At 43.0% G+C, this 22,814-nt stretch overlaps 1 protein-coding gene across 2 annotated transcripts in view; it reads right to left on the bottom strand.

Annotated features, from left to right (window-relative positions):
* The window catches only part of TYRO3 (TYRO3 protein tyrosine kinase), a 67,499-nt gene that overhangs the window by 20,396 nt on the left and 24,289 nt on the right, over window positions 1-22,814 (bottom strand). For both annotated transcript variants that reach the window (XM_083449880.1, XM_083449881.1), the window contains exons 4-9: window positions 17,693-17,863; window positions 12,791-12,877; window positions 8,326-8,441; window positions 3,678-3,852; window positions 3,057-3,199; window positions 470-614 (exon numbers count right to left, since the gene is read on the bottom strand). In XM_083449880.1, coding sequence (XP_083306006.1) covers window positions 470-614; window positions 3,057-3,199; window positions 3,678-3,852; window positions 8,326-8,441; window positions 12,791-12,877; window positions 17,693-17,863 — 837 coding nt within the window. The remainder of the gene's footprint in view (window positions 1-469; window positions 615-3,056; window positions 3,200-3,677; window positions 3,853-8,325; window positions 8,442-12,790; window positions 12,878-17,692; window positions 17,864-22,814) is intronic.

Here is a 22,814-nt window from a genome sequence, read left to right on the forward strand (position 1 = left end):
TCTTGAGTCAAAATGAGAGTACCCCTAAACATTTTTTAAGAAAAAAAAAGCACTGGGAATGTACATCCATCCATATATACACACTTTATTGTTCACAGTCAAATCCCCCCCCAATCCACAAACAGAACCTTCAGTGTATAGAAATTAACACAAAACCCAGGTGTAAAGGAACCTGTAAGGATTATGAGAACTAGATTTTTCAACGCACATGCACAGATTTTTTTCAACTCAGTTGCAGCTGAGTTTGTTTCGCTTTGCTTTTGCTAGATTGCTCCACGTTGTTCTGCTTCAGTCTCATTCCGTTTAAAAATGCAACACATGCAGTTGTAAGTGCTGGGAAGAGCAGAGATAGAAAAACACGGTGGCAACCAGCAGCTCATTGCAAGCACAGTACTAACAGTGACGTAATATTTTCCTTGAGGAGAAGATGAGGTTATAAAAGAAGAAGCTTACAGCACATGCAACTCACCTATTAAATCTTCAGCTGTAAGCAGCAAGGGTTCACTCCAAGGCCCGCAGCCTGCTGAGTTGAGTACACACACCCTGATGGTAAGATCTCTTAAGGGATTCCACATAGTGAGGTTGGCTCTCGTCTCCTGTACGATCATTTCCCCCTGAAGCAAGCAAGCAAACAAAAGCCCATTGGTGATCAGCACTCATTTGGCACTTGCTTATAATACCACACAAGGAAGCTGTAAGACTCCCTGAATGCAGGTATACTTTTAGGCAACTCCACAATTTTCTGAACCCTGAGATTTCCCAAAACCGATTACAGTGGTACCTCTGGTTAAGTACTTAATTCGTTCCAGAGGTCCGTACTTAACCTGAAACTGTTCTTAACCTGAAGCACCACTTTAGCTAATGGGGCCTCCTGCTGCTGCCATGCCACCAGAGCACAATTTCTGTTCTCATCCTGAAGCAAAGTTCTTAACCTGAAGCACTATTTCTGGGTTAGCAGAGTCTGTAACCTGAAGCGTATGTAACCCGAGGTACCACTGTATACTAATATATTATGCCTGCATTGCTTTTTTTTATTTTACTTTTATTAAAATTCCTAATAATCAATGCAAGCTTAGCTGCAGAGGTACAATAAATACTTGAAGAGATGTGGGATTGTAATCGCTCTCTCTTTTTTTTCTTTGTCATATTGTAGTGTCTACAAACTCTGTGACAGCCACATTAGGAGAGGGGTGGGGAGGAAATTCTCCACTCCTTAATGAGTACGTTGCACAAAATCAAACCCAGAACAGACTGCGGATAACATATGTTACCACCTTCCAGTTTGACACAAACCCATTCCTAAGACTTGCGCGTGGCTTTTTAGGATTCATTTCCAAGCTGTCAGTCTAGAACACAGGCAGCTAATATGGTGCTGTAATGATATTTATTATTCATTACTTTTCTATATTCCACTCTTCTTCCCAAAGGAGTCCAGGGCAGCAAACAAGAAGTGATAATGACAATAACAACATCTTTAAAACCATTCCAACGCAGATGCAGTCTGGGAAAGATCTCAACTTAAAATGCTTGTTGAAAGAGGAAGGTCTTCAGTAGGCCATGAAAAGATAACAGAAACGGAGCCAGTCAAATATCTAAGGGGAGGGAATGCCAGAGGGTGTTGCTGGACTACAACTCCCATCAGCCCCAGCTAGCATGGGCAATGGTCAGGGATGATGGGAACTGGAATCCAACAATACCGGGAGGATGACAGGTTGACTACCCCTGGTCTAGAACCTTCCCTAAGCACTAAATTTCTCACTCTGAATTAATTTTATAATTTACTTTTATAATTGATGGTACAGTGGCACCTCGGGTTACATACGCTTCAGGTTTCATATGCTTCAGGTTACAGACTTCGCTAACCCAGAAATAGTGCTTCAGGTTAAGAACTTTGCTTCAGGATAAGAACAGAAATCATGCTCTGGTGGCACGGTGGCAGCAGGAGGCCCCCATTAGCTAAAGTGGTGCTTCAAGTTAAGAATAGTTTCAGGTTAAGAACGGACCTCCGGAACGAATTAACTTAACCCGAGGTATCACTGTAATTTGAGATACAGCTCAAGATATTGCCTGGCAAATCTGGAACAAGGAATAGTCTGTGACAAACAGAATATGATGAATTTTATTGATCCAGAATGTATGATTAGCCTTTATCAGCTTCCTCCTGATGAATCTACTATCCAAGTTGCTCTGCCTAACACAATTTTTACACATGACAAGACAGAGAAGCATCGTGTTCTACTGTTCCTGACACAAGTGACAGAACCATTGTTAACTGTTGCATACTATGAAAAAACGTAGTCAAAAGTCTATTCTAACTGATATAGGTATTCCTTTCTCATTACGGAGGGATACAGGCAGAAATCCATTTAAGCCTCATGTGTGAAAACATTGGCAGTAGGCTCAGATCAAAGAAAGTCCTTTTGCATGATTTGCATTAATGAACTTGTGGGATTCGTTGCCACAAGATGTGGTGACAACCACTAGCTTTGATGGCGTCTTCAAAGGATTAGACCCATTTGTGGAGGATAAGTCTATCACTGCCATGAGCCAACATAGCAGAATGAAACTTCTCTTTTCAAGCATCTGGAGATATGTATGTACTATACCTTTAAACTGTGCTGTTTTTCTAGAAAAAGAGGTGCCATAACTCACCATGAACACCTTCTTTGTTCTCTTATAATGGCACTGGTACTCACAGGTACATTCCGGCTGAAAAAAAGTGCTGCCTTTAAAGCCTATTCAAAGCACATTCTTTCCCGCAAAGAATTCTGGGTACTGTAGTTTGTTAAGGGCTGCTGGGAATTGCAATTCTGTGAGGGGTAAACTACAGTGTCCAGAATTCTTTGATAGAAAGAGTGTGTTTCAAATGTGCATTTAAGTTATAGTGTGTACACAGCTTGAGTATATCAAATGACTAGGACAAACAACAACGGATGGTCCTCATTATCATGACCTGCTTGTGAGATCCCAGGGACGTTTGGCTGGCTCCGGTTAGAACAGAATTTGGACCATGCTCTGATCCACCAAGGCAATGTTTATGCTGCTCAGTCTGTTACCTGAGTGATGTTATCTTGACTCCACTCCAACCTGTATCCGAGGGCATTTTCCCTATGCATTTCTGGAGCCATTGTTTCCCATTCCAAAATCAGACAAGAATCTCTTTGGATAATGTGTACGTTTTGTGGAGTACTGTTTGGTGCTGTAATGGAGAGAAAATCACAACATATATCCTGTTGTTAGAGAGAGAGAGAGAGAGAGAGAGAGAGAGAGAGAGAGAGAACTCTCAGGGACAGAGAGGTATGGAACAGCCTTAGGGCAAAAAGCTATTTCATTTGCAAATTCACCAAAGGGACTCTTGAGGTCCTAAACATCTAAGATACTTTTTCTCTCCTGGAATAAGCTGTGAATACTGGGAAACTCCAGCATCACCTTTATACCTGCATAAACTAGGAAACCCTCACATGATTTGCCATGAGTAAAGTACAGTCTAAGGCACAACAATGACAAAAAATTGAAGCTGATGGCTGGTTGTTTGAATCAGCCATGTGAATTATATGGTCCTTGTATTTAGTTACTACAATGGGAGATGCGGTCAAGTTGTTCAATGGTTTTCTGCCCTAGAACTGCATAGCTTAATGGGAAAATGTTTCACTATTTCCATGAAACCATGTTCTTACCTAATCCCATGGTCTGAAAATAGACCCAGTCTGTAAAAGGGGAGCTGCCCAGTTCATTAGTGCACTGGACCCGAGCACTATAATTGGTAGAGTGCTTTAATCCTGGGAAAGCCTGGGAAAAGGAGGGGACAGGGACAACTTCTGTGGAAACGTCATCTTCCTGTAGCTCAGCCACCTGTTGCAGAAGGGAGATAAAGCAGATATGAACACACAAGCCAAATACACTCTCATGGATTTAACATAAAGTGACTCGGTTTTTTTATGCCATAAATCTTTAGGAGAGTTGCATCCAACAAGTAATACATTTCACATAATCTTGGCTTCAAAACGTTGATATGCAATGACTAATTCTTCAAAATGCTAGAGGCTGTAAGCAAACCAAAAAACTCTAGAATAACTTCTTGGCTGAGAGACACCTGCTTGGGCATGTGGGAACATTTTGTCCCATTTAGAGGTCATCCCCTATGACCCAAGAGTTTTGAAGGTGGTTATCATCATCACCAACTGCAGCCCTCCAAAAAGCCCAAATATACTCTTTCTGAGCCTCATGGGCACAAAACAACTCCCAGCACTTGGCATTAAACTGGTTCCTTCCGCCTCCCCACATTTTTTCTCTCTCTTCTAATTGAAGCAAGACTTCAATCAACTGCACAAATGGGAAAGCAATAAACTCCATCTGTCCAGCAACGGTATGATAGACTCTGGGAACTGCTCATTATCAACAAAACTGTCTTACAAACCAAGGATACAGAAGAAGGAAGACTATAAATGAGCTACATTTTGAAGTGACAGTTCAACAAAAAATAAATAAGCGTTCAACAAAATCCTTCAAGGCTTGCAGTTACGTGCATTTCTAGAGGAACTTAATTGTTCACCCTGATATAGCCCTCTGAATCTGGATTTGGCTTTGTATGCTCAGTTAGCAGAAGGAAATACTCCTCCCATCTAACACTATCATCTTTTGCAGTTTATCTAATAAGATGCAATTTGTAGCTGTGTTCTTCCACACAGGATAATGGGGGGTTTGGATCTTGGATCCTTTTAATTTGACTTAGTACTTTTGCATGCCTAATTTTTTTTAAAAACACACACACCTGCACACTGAACTGTAGAGAGAATCTTAATCATTTTAAAAGCTATTGTTTGAAAGTGATATGATAGAATTATTGTTTTCTATGGGGAATGGCAAGGGTAGCTGGCACAGCACCCTCCAGTTCAGATAACAACTCCCATAAGCCCAGTCCAACAACATCTGGAGGGCACTACATTAACCATGCTCCTGATGTACAGTCACATTTGTTTTGTCCCATTGCCAGCTTTGGTCAAACATACAGTGCAGGTCTGTGAAGCTATAAAACCTGTTAACAACAAACAGTGGGGTGGTGTTCCTGTGTGGGCATGACATAGGGAACTGTTGCTGTCTCCAGCGCTACCAGCAATGCTTTTTTCTTGCAGGTACTCAAGGGTATGAAGAACAGGCACCTTCCCCCCCCCCCCCAGATGTTAAAAGTGTGGGTACCACTTTTTGGCTTAAAAAACAACAACATTGCTTACAAGAATGACAAACATTCTGTCAGTTAGAGGCAGGTAGAAATATGGGTCAGTGGACAAGGGTGCCTGTAAATAAAAATCAGAGCTGAGAGGTACTCAACATTTTGCCATTCCCCAAGGCCCTATAATGGAGGGTGGCTGTCATGTTAAGCCTGACTGGAGAGTGAAATCCCTGTTTCTTTTTCCCTTCCAGCATGGGACAGAAAAGCCTGGGAAGCTTAGGAAAATGAGGCTGCCTGAGGAGGTTGAAATCTGAGCTGCTCTCGCTTTGTTCCGCCCCCCACCCCCACTTCACCGGTTGCAAAGAAAAGAAAGGAAAAAGAGAAATAGGAAGGTTGGGGGAAGGACTCAGAAGACAGACAGATTAGCATTGTACAGTGACTGGTGGACGTGCAAACCAGGAAGAATAGGCTGTACTCGGCGGGGCAAGCGTGGCATTCCAATGCACAGGAGGAAATTCATTCTAATCCGTCAAGACAGAGCCTCTCTAGCAGAGCGGCAGCAGCAGAAATGGTGCGAGAAAGAAGAGCAAAGCCGCTGTGTGCAGAGAGTCACGACTCATGTCATCATCGCCATCTCAATGGGTTCTTTTATTTCATGCAAGCAGTACGCACAAGCTCCTTCCGCAACCCTGCCGGAGCAGAAGGAAGCTGGATCACCTCAGCCGCTTGCCTTGGGCTTTTGTTAATTCCCTTCCAAGGCAGAATGCTGACAATGGTGGCAGTGCAGGGAACCCACTCTCTGACGCAATAAGCGGGGAGAGTCCAGGGAGATCATGCTGTTTTTAACCGTTTGCATCTTTTAAGGATGAACTGAATGTTGTTGGGACAGCTGTCATGATGAGACCAGCCCCCTAGGCCATAAAGGGTTTCCAGGTATCTGAGTGATTCTGTGCCCCCAAGCTTTCCTCAGCAAGAAGGGTGTCAGGATCCCACCATTGGACCCTGCAGAGTGCAAATTAGGACCTGGGAGAACTGAACAAGTCCCAAACGAACGTCTTGCTTGTGCTTCCAATAATCTATCTGTGTCGTGCCCTGGTCACTGATTCTCCCTCTCTGCCACCTGGGCTCCAAGAGCAAAAGCTGCAGCAGACACATTGGGAATCTCAGAGTTGGCATGAAAGGTGCCCGGGTGCCCAAGTGTCACCTTGGGTGCAAAGATCAATTCAGAAAAAGCAAGAAGACTTAGCTGTGAACAATGATCCCAGTAGATTAATCTTAGAAGGAGAAGGAGGAATTTGCAGTGAAGATACAAGCCTCTCAATCTCCTCTGGAGCCTTGCTGGGTTAACAGTTTCTTTCTGAACTCCTCTGGGCTCACTTAAAAAGTTTCAAAACTCCTTGGTTTCTGCTTCCGCACTAGGTGCCGACTATGGGGCAAAGAGAACTAGTCTGGGACTCTGCCTGGGCAAGAGTGATCTTTATTGGTTCTGGCTGGTAGTTCTTGCTTGACAGCTGTGCCTATGACTCATCTCTGACAACAGCACACCAGAGAACAGCGTGAATTGGTTCACTCGGAAGATCAATTAAATGGACCAACTTGACATGATGAGAGAAAACGTGAGTTAAAAGGAGCTGGCCTTACTAAAGCGGTTGCGTAATTGCTTCACCACGTGTTCAGTCTGCAGTTTAAGCCTTACTTACTGTGTGATCTCCCCAACACCCATTGTTCAGCGGTTGCAGTAGCACTGCAAATGTAGGGCGAGTTGCCAACCAAGCACTTGTCGAGCAAGCATAAAACTACCTTACTTGCTGGACAATGCACAGAATCCACTCAGCTCACATTCTAAACACCGAAATTCAGTCACAGAATCAAAGAATTGTAGAATTGGAAGGGATCCTGAGGATCATCTTGTTCAACCCCCTGCAATGCAGGAATATGCAGGTGTGCATTTGTTTCAAACTGCTGTGCAACCCGCAATAAAGTACCAATCAATGAACTGCCATTTAGGCTTGCATGTTGCCAACTCAAAAATATGTAAAGTCACCTCCAGAATGTCAGACAGGAGGGATTCAAGCACATACTGGAAATTTAAAAGTGCAACAGATCCACTAAAACAAACAAACAAACACACTTTTCACATGAAGAAGAAATCCACTGAAAAGTTTGGGATGAACTAATCATTAATGGGAAGATGTACAAACACTGGTCAGTAAAATCAGAATGAATGCTCATTGTTGCATACCTGCAAACCTATCACAAGAGATGCCCAAAAAAGATCAGCCACAGGTTTCACATAAGCTTTATGCAAGAAAATCTAGATGAATACTCAATAAATAGGTTATCTGGAGGAGCTGTAAGTTACATCCAAAGTTAAGACTTCTCTGGGCACTAAAGCTGAGGCACGTGGTACCACAGGTTTAGTCTCATGCCAGCACTGAACACTGGGGAAGGACTATGTAAAATATGTATAGTATCAATATAAGGAACAATAATAACAACAATTTTATTATTTATACCCCATCCATTTGGCTAGGTTTCCCCAGTCACTCTGGGTGGCTTACACCTTATATAAAAAATTGTAAAACACCAGAGGCAGAGATTACATATACTTTATTAGTCATTGGATGCAGTCCTTTTAAAAATAGCAGAAGTCTCTTGACAGTTCCCCAAATTAAAAATAAAATGGGACATTATGTATTTCATTTTGCCCATGAACGTATGGAATATGTACTACTAGAACTTACAAGTGGGATTCATCAGCGTGCCTGAGAAATGGCTCTGTGCATGTGCCATCACACAGCACTCCTCCATGCAAGGGGAGAGGGATTCCAATTGGTCCAGGTTCATTCTGTGCATGGGAGAGCTCTATGCATGCACATCGTATCATCACTGTACAGCAAACTAGTACTTTGCAACGGCACTTGATTATCTTCCTATGCAGGGTCTTTCCAAGACAGTAGTTTATTTTGGTCCATGCTGCTCTGGTCACAAATTAAGCACTGCATCCTTTGAGGCCAGTTGCCCACAGAATTCCTGGGTAGAAAAGCCCTGCCTCCAGGGTCCCAGACATGCAAAGCAAGGGGCTATCTAGCAAAACATTTCCTGGGTTTGACTATTTGCTTTGGCCAAGGAGGTATTATGCACGTGTCACATACCTGAACTGTACAAGAATGAAGTGGAGAACGGCCATCAAATCCTGGCAGCCAAGTGATACTGGCATTGTTGCTGGTGATTTGAGTTACTGTCACATTGAGAGGTGGGAAGGGGAGAGCTGAAAAAGAAGGACGGATGCTGTTTAGCATATGTAGAACTGAGCAGATATTTATATGGAAATGTGCAGACGCTACAGTCTGGGAATTTGGATAAGGTCCCTGAGAGGTGCTAATCAAGCTTTGTATGAACAGGGGTGGCTTGCACATGGCATTATAAATCCTGATTAACACTGAATAACTTACTCTCTTTATTCAGTGTTTGGTATTTAAACAGATATAGCAAACACAGAACATTTGACACAGGCACTTCTCAAAACATTCTGCTGTGGAATCTGAGATGCAAGCAGTGCTAGCCTGAAGTTCCTAAAACCTTTGCATAGCATCTCTCTTGTCAGAGGGGCAGGGGTGCTGGAACGTGGAAGCAAAGCCTAGTCCTTTTAATAGGCAGATGGTAGAACTGATATGCTGGGAGTTGATTTCCACTAATTCCTATTTTAAACACCAAAAGTATACAGGTTTGGGTTGTTTTTTTTTTAAAAGAATTCCAAGTAGATCTAGGTATGTTTGGGCCAATTTCATAAAACAAATGCAAATTGTCTTATTCCTCTTATTAAACAACCACAGCAATGTCATTCTGGACCCAAAGCAGTTGGGTGTCGTACATTTACATACGTATCCATGTGGCTTACCAATGTTTAAATGCTTTAGTGCTAAGCCAAAATCCATTCTTTTTGTTGCACTTATTCGCCACTCTGAAGCTCAGAGCTCACATGAGGCTTCCAAGCAGCTGACCAGGCCGAGACTCACTTAGCTTTAAAGGAGTAATCACATCATTTGCCTTTACAGTTCTTAAACTTAAAATCTAGGCTCACATGGGAGAAAAACAGGAGAAGCCTACTGCGGAACCAGGTACAGTGCTGAACCAGCCAGTGGTGAAGGAGGAATGGCTGATGTTGCAAATAGCTAATACTTCAGAGATGTGAAACACAGAAGAGGCTTGAGATTAGTGTACAAGTCAAACCACAGGTTGTGAATCCTGCAGAATTTTAAAGTCCATCTGATGGACTTCCAGGTCCATATAATATGTACAACAACTGAAGCTACTGAACACTCTTCATACTCCATGTAGGATGTGTTAGTAATTTAATCTTGAAGTGACCAGGTCTTATGTAACTGTGCCATGATCAAAATTGTTAAAAAGCTGGAGTTGCCACAGATGAAGCTGGTCAAGATCACAGCTTCCTCCTGCTGCATCTCTTTCCAGGACCCAAGCTAGGTTCAGAATCACTGAAATCTGTTCCAGATTTAGATTTGGAGCATGGGAGGTGGTGCAGTGGGCTCAAAGGGGAAGGGAGAATGAATGGAAATTGCCTTTCTTTCTCTTACGTTAGCAGATGCCTCTGCAGAATGGCATCCTTGGACTTCACCCAGAGGATTTGCACTTGGGAAAAACTACATGTGTGCGTATGACTCCCTGCTTTGAGCCATCTGCAATGTCTTCCTTGGCTTGTTTTGTTGTCTTTGAACCACGTCAGCCCAGCCTGTTTGCCCTTCGCTTCTTTTACTGCTCTGGCCCCCGCTCCTCTGATTTACTCCCAATCTTCTCACTCCATATGTTCCCTCCAGCCCACCCCTTCCCTGCTCCCGTCATCTCCTGCTCCCACTCTTGGCTCAGCAGTTCCATTCATGCTGCCACTTTCTCTTGAAATGGTTCCCCACACCTTGCCAGGATCCTTCTCCATAAATCCACTTTGCCCTTATTCTCCGTTTTGTTTCCTTGCAGCGCTGTCCTTTGTCTTGCTTCAAAGATTGGTAAACATGGCTATAAACTCTACCTATATGGCCCTAAGAGGCAGCATCTCTTTATCTCTCAGCAAGCTTCTAGGGAGAAGGAAGAAAGGTGTTCTTGCAGCTTGCCCTGAACGGAATAGAAGAGTGCTGCTGCACCCACCTTCTGCTTTTGGGTTTCCCATACGCATCAGGTTGGCTCCCGTAAGAACAGAATGTAGGACTGCATAGGCCTTTGGACTCGTTCATCTCTCCTTACATTCTTAACTGCCAAATGTTTTGTCACCAACATGTGTGACAGTGCAATCAGTCCCAGTTCTGTTTGGTAACAATGGTCCTTTATGTTGAGGGTGGACATGGTGCAGTATATTCCTCGGAATGTACGAAGAACTCTGCTGCATCAAGCCAAAGTTCCCTCAAGGCCAGAAATTTGTTTCAACAGTATCCAGCTTCTGGAAGGAGTATGTAACAACACTTTGCATGTAGAACACCACAGGTTCAACCCTGGGTTTCTCCAGTGATAAACAAGACACAGATGCATAGGAAGTTGCCTTCAGATTTAACTGTCCATCAAACTAAGTATTATCTACTCCAGGATTTCTCAAACTTGGGTCTCCAACTGTTGTTGGACTACAACTCCCATCATCCCTAGCTACCAGGCCCAGTGATCAGGGATGGTGCCAACTGTAGTCCAAAAACAGCTGGAGAGCCAAGTTTGGGAAACCCTGGTCTACTCTGACTAGCAGCAGCTCCCAAGGATCTCGGGCGAAGATTTTACCATTACCTGACATCCTTTTTCCTAAGATGCCAGGGAATGAATCTGAGACCTTCTGCATGCAAAGCATTTGTCCCACCATTAAATTATGATCTCTTTATGACTGTTAACAAATTCAAGCAACTTAGCATATCCAGGTGATGCAGGAAGTAACAGTAGTTGAGGGCTCCCACCATCCCAGACTGTTGTCTATGCCGGCTGAGGCTGATGCAGTCTAACAACATCAGGGGGGCATCACATTGGATATCCTTGGTATAAGGTCAAGGAAGCCAAAGAGCCCCACAGGTGCAATTTGAAGACTGCAGATGAACCACCATCAGTATCCAATGGCTGCTGGGTAGCTGATATGAGCTGCACTCTCCAACTGTTTGGTTCAGAAAGAGAGCTTGAGGATGAGGATGGATATTGATTTCAAACTGAAGAGATTATTCACCTCACCTGGCCTCCTCCAGGAATTTATGTCAGGAGGAGGAGAAGCCAGGGAGCTTACACCATCAGCTCTTGAAGGAACCAACAATAGTCTGAAAGAGTCTAAGTGGGGAAGCCCCGCTCCACTGTCTGAGGGACTACCAAAAGATCTGCTGATGAGAAGCCCAGGCTGAGGACTCATGCCATAAGCATCAAAGACCACCAATGGCCTGGGTGAATTCAGTTGGAACAGCTGTTTCCTCATTTTCACAGTGCTGCTTATCAGACCTATATGGCCTGTGAAATGCATTGATGTCAGAACAGGAAGTTCACCTCCTGCAAAAACCACCATCAGTCTGAGAGAATTCTACTGTTCTATTGTTTTACCTTCTGAATCTTTTATTTTGTATTTTAAATGGTCCGAGTGGACAATACTGGGGGAAGACACAACAATGGCCACTCAGTGGCCACATTCCAATGGTGGGCAGAGCAAAAACAAACAAAAAAACAAAACAAAAAAACGCAAAGCCATTTTTTTTAAAATGAGGGGAGAAAGAAACAGCCCTTTGAAAATAAAGGTTCTGATAATCCTCATCCACAACAATGCACCCATATAAAATGAACTAATCGCATTTTGCATTGCTAAAAAATATGACCAACCAACCAAAACAAAGCTGTAGATTTGCCCTAAAAATAAGAAAGAGCGTGAGTCCCTCCTGGCCTGCAGCTACTTTAGCTTCTTATGAGGGGAGGAAACACCGCAGGAAAGTAGCAGTTGTGAAAGGAACAAAAATTATTAATAGGGCTCCAAATTACCAGCTTTAAATGAGAGCTTTGGCACTGCAAAGCACAGAAATCCACAGAAGCATAACATTCCTGAAATTTAATTGCCCTCACGGTGATCTGCCTTCTCCTGTTCTCTGCAGTTCACGAGATGCCAATGTATTGCGGGGGGGGGGGGGGAGTGTGGGTGTGTGGGAGGGGAGAGGAGAAAAGACAGAAGAAGGTTTGGGGTGGTATTTTTGCTACGAAGGCATCAAACTTGTGCAGAGAAGGAAGACTTCCCTGTTTGTCCGCTGCAGATGACATCACTGTGGCCCACCATCCTCCCACAAACAGTCCTGATGCCCCGGTTCAAGGAAAATCTGCTATTTCGTGTCACATCTTCCCTTCAGTTGGGGTTTGATTGCAAATTTTGCTGCAGAGACACAGGCCCGCATACCAAACAGTGAGCACAGTGCTTTATTTCATTTGCTGAGAAGAGAGAGAGAAGGCACTGCTGGAAAGCAGCTCAAAACTGTTCCTGTTGGGGGTGGGTGGGTAGAAGGGAGGCAGGGAAGGAGGGAGAAACAGAAACTGTTTTTCCCTGCTTTCTTCCCACTCCTGACAGTCCATTCAATTTCCTTTTCTGGAAGAACAGGGAAGGATCTCTCTCACCTTTAATCTGCACAGTGGCCGTCCGGGATGAAGACAGTCCCTTTATGTTGTGGGCTTCGCAGGAGAAAACTGTGCTTTGATTAATACCTGGAATACAGCCAGGAAGTGGGAGAGCAGGAGGGGAAGGGGGAGAGAGAGAGAGAAATAAGAAAGCAGCACACAAAACTGCTGTACAGTATAATAATCCCCCAGCTTCAACCTCAAGCAGAATTTCAATTATGTTTGACACGCAGCTCAGACTCTCTCTCTCTCTCTATGTGCAACTTTTGGGGGCTGAGCTGGAAGTGGATCAAACTCACATGGATTTGGGTGTAATTAACATGTCAATCGGTTTTTTCTTTTCTTTTTATAAAACAGGAGGAATGTGGCACAGAGAAGCCTGCACTGGAAGCTCCTTCTGCAAAATATGAAAGGGAAGGGCAGGAATGGCCTGGGGGGGAGGGCAGCCCAAGTACTAGGCTGTTAGCTCTCTCATTGTTGTTATCTCACTGCTGTCCTTGGCCGGACTCTCTCCTATTGTTTTGCTGCTCTTAAGTTAAGGCTTGTATACTCTCCATCCCTTTGTTTGTGCAATGCCTAGGAAAAGAGGATGCTTGGCCTGGCCAAGGTCTCTGGCTGATTTCAAATTATACCCTCGACCTCCACTAGAAACAACAGGCACCTCTGTGTCCAAAGGCATGATGACTACATTGCAGCTTGATTAACGCCACTGAGATTCCACAACTCAGTGGCAACAGGATTATTTAATCGGCAGTCACAGAAATCAGTGCTTTTGTCTCCACCGTAATGAAGTGCTCCTTGTAAGCATTTACACACAAATGTAGCGTTCTTCCAAAGGGCACACTAATTGTGTCCTCTGGGAAAGAGGTCACTAGCTGCGGTTAACAAATTACTATTTCCTATTTTCAGCTTTGCGCTTTTTGTTGGGGAATGCGTGTACACACCATTAATGTGTCTGTGTAATGTTGGCCTAAGAGTCTAGAAACACACGGTAGGTTTCTGGTTGTTAATACGGGCATGAGTCTGGAGCATACAAAGCTGCAAAACTGGTACCTCCCCAACCAGCAAAAACAAAAACACAGGGCTGGGGGAACCAATTCCCATTAGGCCCAGTCAGCGTGGCAAATGACCAAGGATGATGGGAGTTGTAGTCCAGCATCTGAGGGGCCAAAGGTTCCCCAGCCCCACAACAGCGCAACTTTTCCTGCATCTGTCTTTTGTCAAGTTTAGTAGTTATATACAGTGGTACCTCGGGTTAGGTACAGTGGTGCCCCGCAAGACGAATGCCTCGCAAGACGGAAAACCCGCAAGACGAAAGGGTTTTCCGTCTGCAGAGGTGCTTCGCAAGACGAATTTCCCTATGGGCTTGCTTTGCAAGACGAAAAATGACGAAAAAAATGAATTTTTTTTTTGCTCCAAAACCCCTTATTCTGAATCACTAAGCTGCTAAAAGCATTTTAGCAGCAAAACTGCTAATCCCCCCCCTAAAAAAGCCGTTTTTAGCCCTTTTTTAGCCAATAGCGCTAATAGCGCTACTCCGTCAATGGGCTTGCTTCGCAAGACGAAAAAACCGCAAGACGAAAAGACTCCCGGAACGGATTCTTTTCGTCTTGCGAGGCACCACTGTATTTAATTTGTTCCAGAGGTCTGTACTTAACCTGAAACTGTTCTTAACCTGAAACACCACTTTAGCTAATGGGGCCTCCTGCTGCCGCTGCCGCCGCCAGAGCACGATTTCTGTTCTCATCCTGCAGCAAAGTTCTTAACCTGAAGCACTATTTCTGGGTTAGCGGAGCCTGTAACCTGAAGCGTATGTAACCCGAGGTACCACTGTACAGTACTTTGGAAGGGGTGGCGGGGGGAGAGGAATCCAGGCTTCATTTAATTCCAGAGTTACACTTCAGGTAAACATTATTTTTCACGTGGGCAGCAGCAGAAGACTAAATGTCTGAAAAGGGATTTTGGTTTTGTCTGTACACCTGAATATGAGTGTTTATATAAACAGTCTTTTAAAATTGAGGGTTTCAACACAAGGCAGAAAACCGCCCTTTCAGATTGTCAAAACTGAAACAATAATAACATTCAGATGACAATGGCCCCCATTTAGACTACACCATGTACTACATTTGAACCAAGGCCTTCAAATCAGGCCCCTCCATTTTGTAGGGTTACCATATTTCAAAAAGTGAAAATCTGGACAGAAAAGTTGTTGAGGTTTTGTGTTTTAGTTTTAGTTTTGCCCAAAGTTGTTGAGCTTTTTAAAAAGTAATTCGCCAAAATCTACACTTCTGACATGGGTTGCCATACATCTGAAGAGCAATTCAAAATGGCTGCAGACAATCTTCCTACCCAGAGGAACCATAAATACCAGGCTTTCTCTTTGCTCAAAGAAAGTGCTGGTATATGAGAGTCTCTGGACAAGCAGCAATGTCTCAAGGTGCCTGTAATTATGACAGGACTGAAGGTTGCTCAGCCAGGAAGGGAATACTTATTGGAATGTTTACTTTGCCCTTTAACACACATGGGGATTAAGTGATAAAGAACAAGGCCTCTGGAATGCCACCTAACTCAGCATTATTGACATCCTGCTCACAGGAAGCACCAAACTGTTGTTTAGAAAAACTGGGTCCTTAGACTGAACTCAGATGCCTTTGAGAGCTAACGATAGGTTTCTTTTTCAATGTATTATTCTGTTTTTCAATATTATTACTTTAAGGGCTAGTTTACTTTTTATGTCTCTAGTTTTGTGAAAGACAAAACGATTAGTCTATTTCAAATTAAAAGTGGAATTGGGACACTCCTGGTGAAGCTTGCCAGAGAAATGACTCTGAAGTTTCTATCTGAGCTTTTGCCTGCTTCACTGTCCTTGGTACAGGACAAACCAGAGTCTGAAACAGTAGCTGAGGCTGCATTTTAGGAGCGTGATGCACTGACAAAGCATGTCTGAAGTAAGTTTGCATTATCCTTGCTGAAAATTAAGAGTAGGAGTGGAAGATCAAAAGATGGAGAGAGATGACAAGATACATTTTAAAACACAGAGTGATATATCCTGGCTGATAACAGATCGAGCAATGCTAAGAGCATTGCTTTTTTTGACGGTGGTAACACCCAAAATGTCCTCAGTGTTTTCCAGGTACAAAAAGAATGCAGGCATTCTGTGGTGAAGCAATCTAGCGTTTGAAGATAAATCAACTGACTGCTGAAATACTGGCCCTGCCCCACTTCCCCACCCCCTCGGCTAATTATTATTTCCTTTAAACATTTTGCTGCTCTTTCCTGCTCTTTCCTGCAACACCAGCTCCCCACGCCCACACGCTTCTTCTTGCATGCCTCAGGAACTGCGTGACCCAGAGATAGCACACGAAGGTTCACCTTCTGATCCTTCCTCTTCCCTTCAGAGAAAGAACCTACATGCAAAGCTCCATGCCCCTTCTTTCTTGAGAACACAAATGCCAATCCTCCTATAACTTCTAAAAATCAATTGTTTATGTTGCTATCAGCAGCCAGATTGGTAATAGCCCAATACTGGAAAGCATCAAAAGTTCTATTTGCTAATGTATGTAACATTGCTTCATCTGAATGTCTGGTCAGACAAAAACATGTAGTCTGGGCCGAAGCCAAATTGAGCAGTTTTGATGCGGAGTGGTCTCTATTTTTATTTTTTTTTACTCCTTCCATGACTCAGTCCTCGTTGTGGTTGGTCTACATACATTCATCTTAAAAGCTTGTGTGTATGTAACTGCATCTCTGTAATTTGTTTTATACTGAAATGCTGTTTCTGTTTTTATGGTTATGTGTTAGTTTGTACACATAACCTATGTGTGTATTTGTGTGTGTGTTTGCTTTCCATGCATGCTACATCTATCATGGGCTTTCATGCAAATTGCACTTGCTGAAATTCCTTCCTCTACCCAACTTATTAAAGCTGCAGGAGACCTGCCTTCAATCTCACCATCCTAACTGCTGTTGTTTTGGGATAAAGGAGATCATAATAGTGAGGGTACATGTGAGAATTCTGATGACTCAGTAGGATCAACCCTTTGTCTATGACATTAGGACAAAATGGGGGAGAAAGTTTCTGGCGAAAGTTTTGTCACATTACACTGCTAAGTGAGTACCAAGTCCTTCCTCTACTCCTTTTTAGTACGAAAGTCTGGGAAGGTTGTATAGCTAGATCACAGAGTTCTAACAAGTTCCTTCAACTGCATAGGAATGTTTCAGTAGCTGCGAGTTTCCCATTGCTGTTCTGTTCTATTATATTTCCCTTCAGCTGCAATGGGGCTGGCTTTTAGCCATGCTGGAGGAAACAGAAGCACTCAGAACAGCTTAAGGCATTAGAACTGATAAGCCAATTGGAAAAAATTAAATTCTGTTGACAAGAATATACACCAAGAAGAATACCTAGAATGAGTGGAGTATGCTTTTTTGAGAAGGTGTATTTGTTCTGTGGTTATCTAGTTTGCCCCACATGGAAATTCCATGGAAGTTTTACCAAAAATAACCTCATCTTTGGTGACCTCTACTGTATACAGTCGTACCTTGGTTTTCGAACAGTTTGGTTCTCAAACATTTTGGCTCTCGAACCCTGAAGTGAGTGTTCCGGTTTGCGAACTATTTTTGGAAGCCGAACGTCCAACGGGGCTTCTGCGGCTTCCAATTGGCTGCAGGAGCTTCCTGCAGCCAATCAGAAGCCGCACTTTGGTTTGTGAACGTTTTGGAAGTCGAACGGACTTCTGGAAGGGATTCTGTTTTACTTCTGAGGTATGACTATACTAGATACTCACTTGCTTTTTAGTCTCACGTAACACCAGCGACATGACACTGGTGCAATTTGTATGGTCTCTTCATCAGCCACTCCATTCCTTTTCTAAGGCCCTTATTTATCGTAGAAGGAAGCCTTACCTGGCACATTTAGGGTGGAGGGGGAGACATCGGAACGACCAACTTTGGAATCGCCCATCCACCAGACAATTGTTACCGGCTCAGGTGGGCCAGCTGCAGCACAAAATAGTTGGAAAGGAGTATTGGGGATTACAGACAGATCTTCTGGCTCAACAGTGAAGTAAGGAACACCTAGAAGAACAAAGCATAAATGTTAGCAGTGGGAGAGTTTTCATTATGATGTGCTGAAACCATTTCTTTAAATTCTTTCACAGTAGTTTGTACAGAACATTGGCTGCCAGGGCTCTAAAAAAAACCACACATATTTTAAGAAATGGAACATTTTACATTTATGGTACATCTTTGCCCTTTTCTCTTTGGTTAGAGCTGCCTACAGTACAGGATCCATTTTGTCCCGTGTACATTTACACTATGATATAACTGAGGGGAATAGCAGTAGGAAAGGTTATTTTTAAAGACTGCCTTTTAAAAGACTTCCTGATGGGCTTTGAAATTATCAGGCTGGGGCCCCAGTTAAGCAGAGCAGCAGCGGAGGCTGCAAATGCATGGCCCTGGTTGAAAAGTTTGGATCTCACCCATCAGCTGTTTAGCAGAGGAGGAGTGGTGGTGGGGACCAGATTCAATTCTCCATTTGTTCTCCCAAGCAGATCAGTGAAATTCCAGATTTCTAAAAAGTGGCTTCATGATTACCCTTGGGAAATGCATGTGTTTTTATTACTGTAACCTGTCCTGGGACCTTAGGATGAAGGAAATAATAATAATAATAATAATAATAATAATAATAATAATAATAATAATATTTGTTTGCATAGAGAATTCCCTAGCTGGTCTGAGGCCATGAAATTATTAGTCAACACACTCTATTGGAAGACTACCTTGCTTCAGTTTTATTGTGGCTTTAAAAGCTAACTGCTTGGAGAACAATGCTACGAAGTGGAAAATCTGAGAAATTGTAAGAATTAATGCCAAGATATTCATTAGTAATAATACACATATAAAACACCTCTCATGGTTCCTAAGGAAATGTTTCAAAGACATAATGAAAACAAGATGCCTAACTTCTAAATACAGTCACTGTTAATTAGAAGACATAATATTCTTTTATGTTCTGACTTTGAACACCTTTCCTTAGGGGTTTTTAGGCATATATTAAAAATGCATTCGCAGAGTCATGCTGAACCTAGAGCCATGCCTTACTCTAAACATGAAATATAATTAATACACATCCTGTATTATTTTTCAAAATGTCTGTGGGAAAAAGGAGTTTTGTCAGACAGTAACTTTGCTAAAAAACAACTGCTTATTTAAAACAGTAACTTTTTTGCTAGAACTCAAAAGGAATATTGAAAAATTATACTAGATTGCAAATCTAAATACCACAATAGGAAATTTCAGAGAAACCAAAAATCTGAGTGTGAGAAGGCATAGCTCAAAATATACTAGAAATGAGTTTTGAGGTTAATTTGATTGCAAGATAGACTTGTTCTGGGGAACAATATGAGTTTCTCTATGAAAACCATTGCTCGGGGTTGCGGAATCTCTCCATTTGGCCCACCAGGCCATTTTCCCCAATCTGTGCCCAGCAGCCTCACACCTTACATCATATGGGACATCAGGTGTGGGGCAGGTAGACATGTGGCTAGGGAGCGGGGCTAAATTCCCTACACATTAGCTGATATGTAGGGAGTCTGATCACATTTCCCTCACTCAGCAGGCTACCTTTGACAGGTGAGTAAATGTGCCCACCTGTCAATCACATGTAATCATTGTGGTGTCGCATGATTGACTTGTTCTGCCCACCCATCAAAGTTGGCCAAGAGGGTGAGTGAAGATAAATATATGATCCACTGAGCCAAAAAGTCTCCCCACCCCACCATGGTACCTCCCTGTGATCAAAGTTGGATCTGGAAATGCTGGATGTTGGATGAGTGAGACTGATGGCCATGACCTATCTTGTTGTTCTCTTTTCTATATACAGTATTCTTCTTAAAATTTCCTGCTGAAGTCTTACATTTCAGTTTTTATCCTGAACTATCCCTTGCTCACATTGGTGGGAGGGTATCTAAATGTCACAATCTTGTGCCACTCTCATTGGCCACGTTCACACATCACAATAAACTGGACTTTCTGGCTTTGCTTATCGTGGTTTACTAAACATGAGATGCTTGCTTGACCATGCTGCCCAATTGCTCCTCCCAATTGGTGTGAGCGGGAGAAGCAAACCAGGAAGCTTGGGTTTCATCTGAAATAGTGTTCATGGGTTGTTGTTCCCTAACAAGCTGCAGTTAAGAAGTGAACAATAATGTGGTTAAGGGCCGGCCCACCCATGAGGCAAGGTGAAGTGATTGCCTCGGGCAGCAGGCACCACAGATGCAGGAGATCTGGCCTCCAAGGAATGCACCATAATCTCTGCACAGGGAGACTGCAATGCAGAAGTGAACTTAAAAATTACACCACAGCTCTCCATGAAGCAGGCCAGAGGCGGAGTTAAGGCTGCATGACCAGTTCTGCCACACTGGGTGCCAAGCCTGGGGGTGCCACAGGGCATGGCAGCTATGACATAGTGAACTGAGCAAAGCGGAAGGCAAGAGATGGGGCGGTGCTGCTGAAATTTGAAAGTCCAAAGTCTGCCTCTGAGCAGGGATAAGGAGGTGATCGGGTTACCCATTCAAACGCCTAATAACTTATGAAGAAGTAACTAAAGCTGCCTCTACACAACTGGAAACTAAAAAAATCAACTGGGACTTCAACCAAATGAAGACAAACAACCGAGAGAAAAACCATCAGCCACAATTTTTCTTTATTTTCTGTACAACTACTAAGCTATGTATTCCTTTGTATGGATATGTTTTGTTATTTGAAATTAAAAACCAGTTAAAACAAAAAGAACAAAGCACATCCCCACGTCTCACAATGAAATCAATGCAATTTTTAAAGTGCTTAACTTTGGCTGGCTAATGCCACAAGGAGAAATTTAGACCGTGATATCACAACTAGATTAAACAAAGGCAAGGCAAGAGACCTTGCTAATGCTTCTTCACGCTTTCAAGTCACCTGACCGCTGATTAACTATTTAACCATACACAAATATAGCAATCATGCAAACAGTTTCTGATAACACTGACTGCTTGAAGCATGAGGTCTTCTGGAATACACAGCACCTGAAAGCTCAGTCCCATCATCCTGTGGAAGTTTTGCAATTCCTGAAAACAACGGCCATTGTGCTGCAGATAAAGACATTATTCTAGACGTGACATTCTTTTTGCTTCTGGCTGATTTCAACAGGGCCGGTCCAACCATTATGCAGATTGAGGCAGGAGCCTCAGGCAGCAGGTATTGGGACTGTGCAATGGGCAGTGAGCAGGTGTTTGCCTACAGAGCTGCGTGTGCCACCTGCCCTGCCCTGCGCCCTCAAAGCTAGTCTACTGTCCACAAGTGTGTTGGAGCACACTGTCCTATCATCAATATTTAAGCAAGAATCAATAAAGTTAGCATCCATATGTGAAACAGGAGTGTGTGATTCTTGCCCTTTGCCTCAGGCAGCAAATGCCTTGGGCCAGCCCTGAATTTCAGGTACAATTCAATGTAAAACACAATAGTCAAATCTTGGGGAGAGCAAAGAATATGATAAAGACCACATGTCCCTGGGTAAACAGAGTGGGAAAACAAGACTTTCCTGGAAACCGATTAGAAGAGGAATTGCAATATGGTCAGATGTCATTCTGTTAATATCCAACACAGCTAGATAGATCCCACGCCAAACACCATGAGCTGTTGTTGATATCATGGCAAAATAAGTAGACCTATTTGATATGTGGGAGCTCAGGCAATCAGCTTATTATTAAAGGCTCTAAATATAGGTTTTTGAGGTTCCGTTCCTGTGCTGATAAACACACCTGACAACACTCCCTGTCAACACCTTTCATGCTCTCGGTTATGTAAGTACCTGGAAATATTTGCACTTCAAAATAAGCTACTCAAGTTAGCTATTTTACTCAAAACAAGATAAAGGAAATGAAATTAACTACACACACACAGAGCAACCAGGCCACAGGGTAGATACTGCCCCCCCCGTCCCCCCCCCCCGTAGTACTTTTATTTGCTTATCATCCAATCTTGTTTGCTACTGTGGACACACGTGTACAATAAAACTATGATAAGCTCCTGAGCAAACTTTCTTACCATCAAATATAAGTTTCCTCTTTCTGCCCTTTTTATTTATGAGAGGATGATGGGTGAGTTCTGAGACATGGAGTCCCTAATTCAAATGTCTCTTCTGCTAAGCCATTCATCAGGCGGCCCTATGTCTCTCAGGTCTAGTGCAAACATTAAAACACACCTGCCATTTGATACCTGACAGTGTAACACAGTAAAGGCAAAACTGGATGTTACACACGAGATGCATTCAACAGTCTCATACATTTTTTAAAAACCAAGTAGGCCGCAAAATTTGAGCAGTGAAGGGAAGGGAATCTTAATACGGCACACTTCCCTCTGACAGCTCCCTACCAGCATGCAGTGCTTTTCCACCCTTAGGAGAAAAAGATAATGAGTACTTGTGCCTTTGCCCAAGCAAGTGGGAAAGTAGCTTGGAGGTATTTTGAGCAAGACAAGCAACCAAGGGGAAAAGATTTTAAGAGGCCCCTTCTCCCATCACTCTTTGACACAGAGGTCCAAAAAGAAAAGTTGGAAGCCGGCTGCCTATGTTTGCCATTTTACTCTTAGCTCGCTCCTTACTGCATTATTCTTCCAAGCACCAAATAACACATATGTTCCACATTAGGAAATCTTGCTTCAATATTGGGAACCAATTTTAAATGGCAGCTTCTTTCGTTTTAGCTCCTAAATAAGAAACGTAATGCCAAATCTTATAGCCCTCTGGCTGTACTGGTTCTAAATTCAATAAAATAATTTCTTAAGTACAGTTTGACCTTTAGATTTCGGGTTAAGGAAGCAGAAGCCGGTTAGCTTCTGGATAGGTTATATATATGCAGAGTGTTTTTATAACAAGGATGCCAAAGTCTAATGGTGTCTCTTTCAAGTCAGACATACCTGGGCTCCTTTAATCTTAGGCAGACGGGTAGCAGACTTTGTGTACGTTAGCAATGGTGTGCTATTTCAT

The sequence above is a fragment of the Podarcis tiliguerta genome (genome assembly GCF_965153285.1).
Source record: "Podarcis tiliguerta genome assembly, chromosome: 1".
Lineage (NCBI taxonomy): Eukaryota > Metazoa > Chordata > Lepidosauria > Squamata > Lacertidae > Podarcis > Podarcis tiliguerta.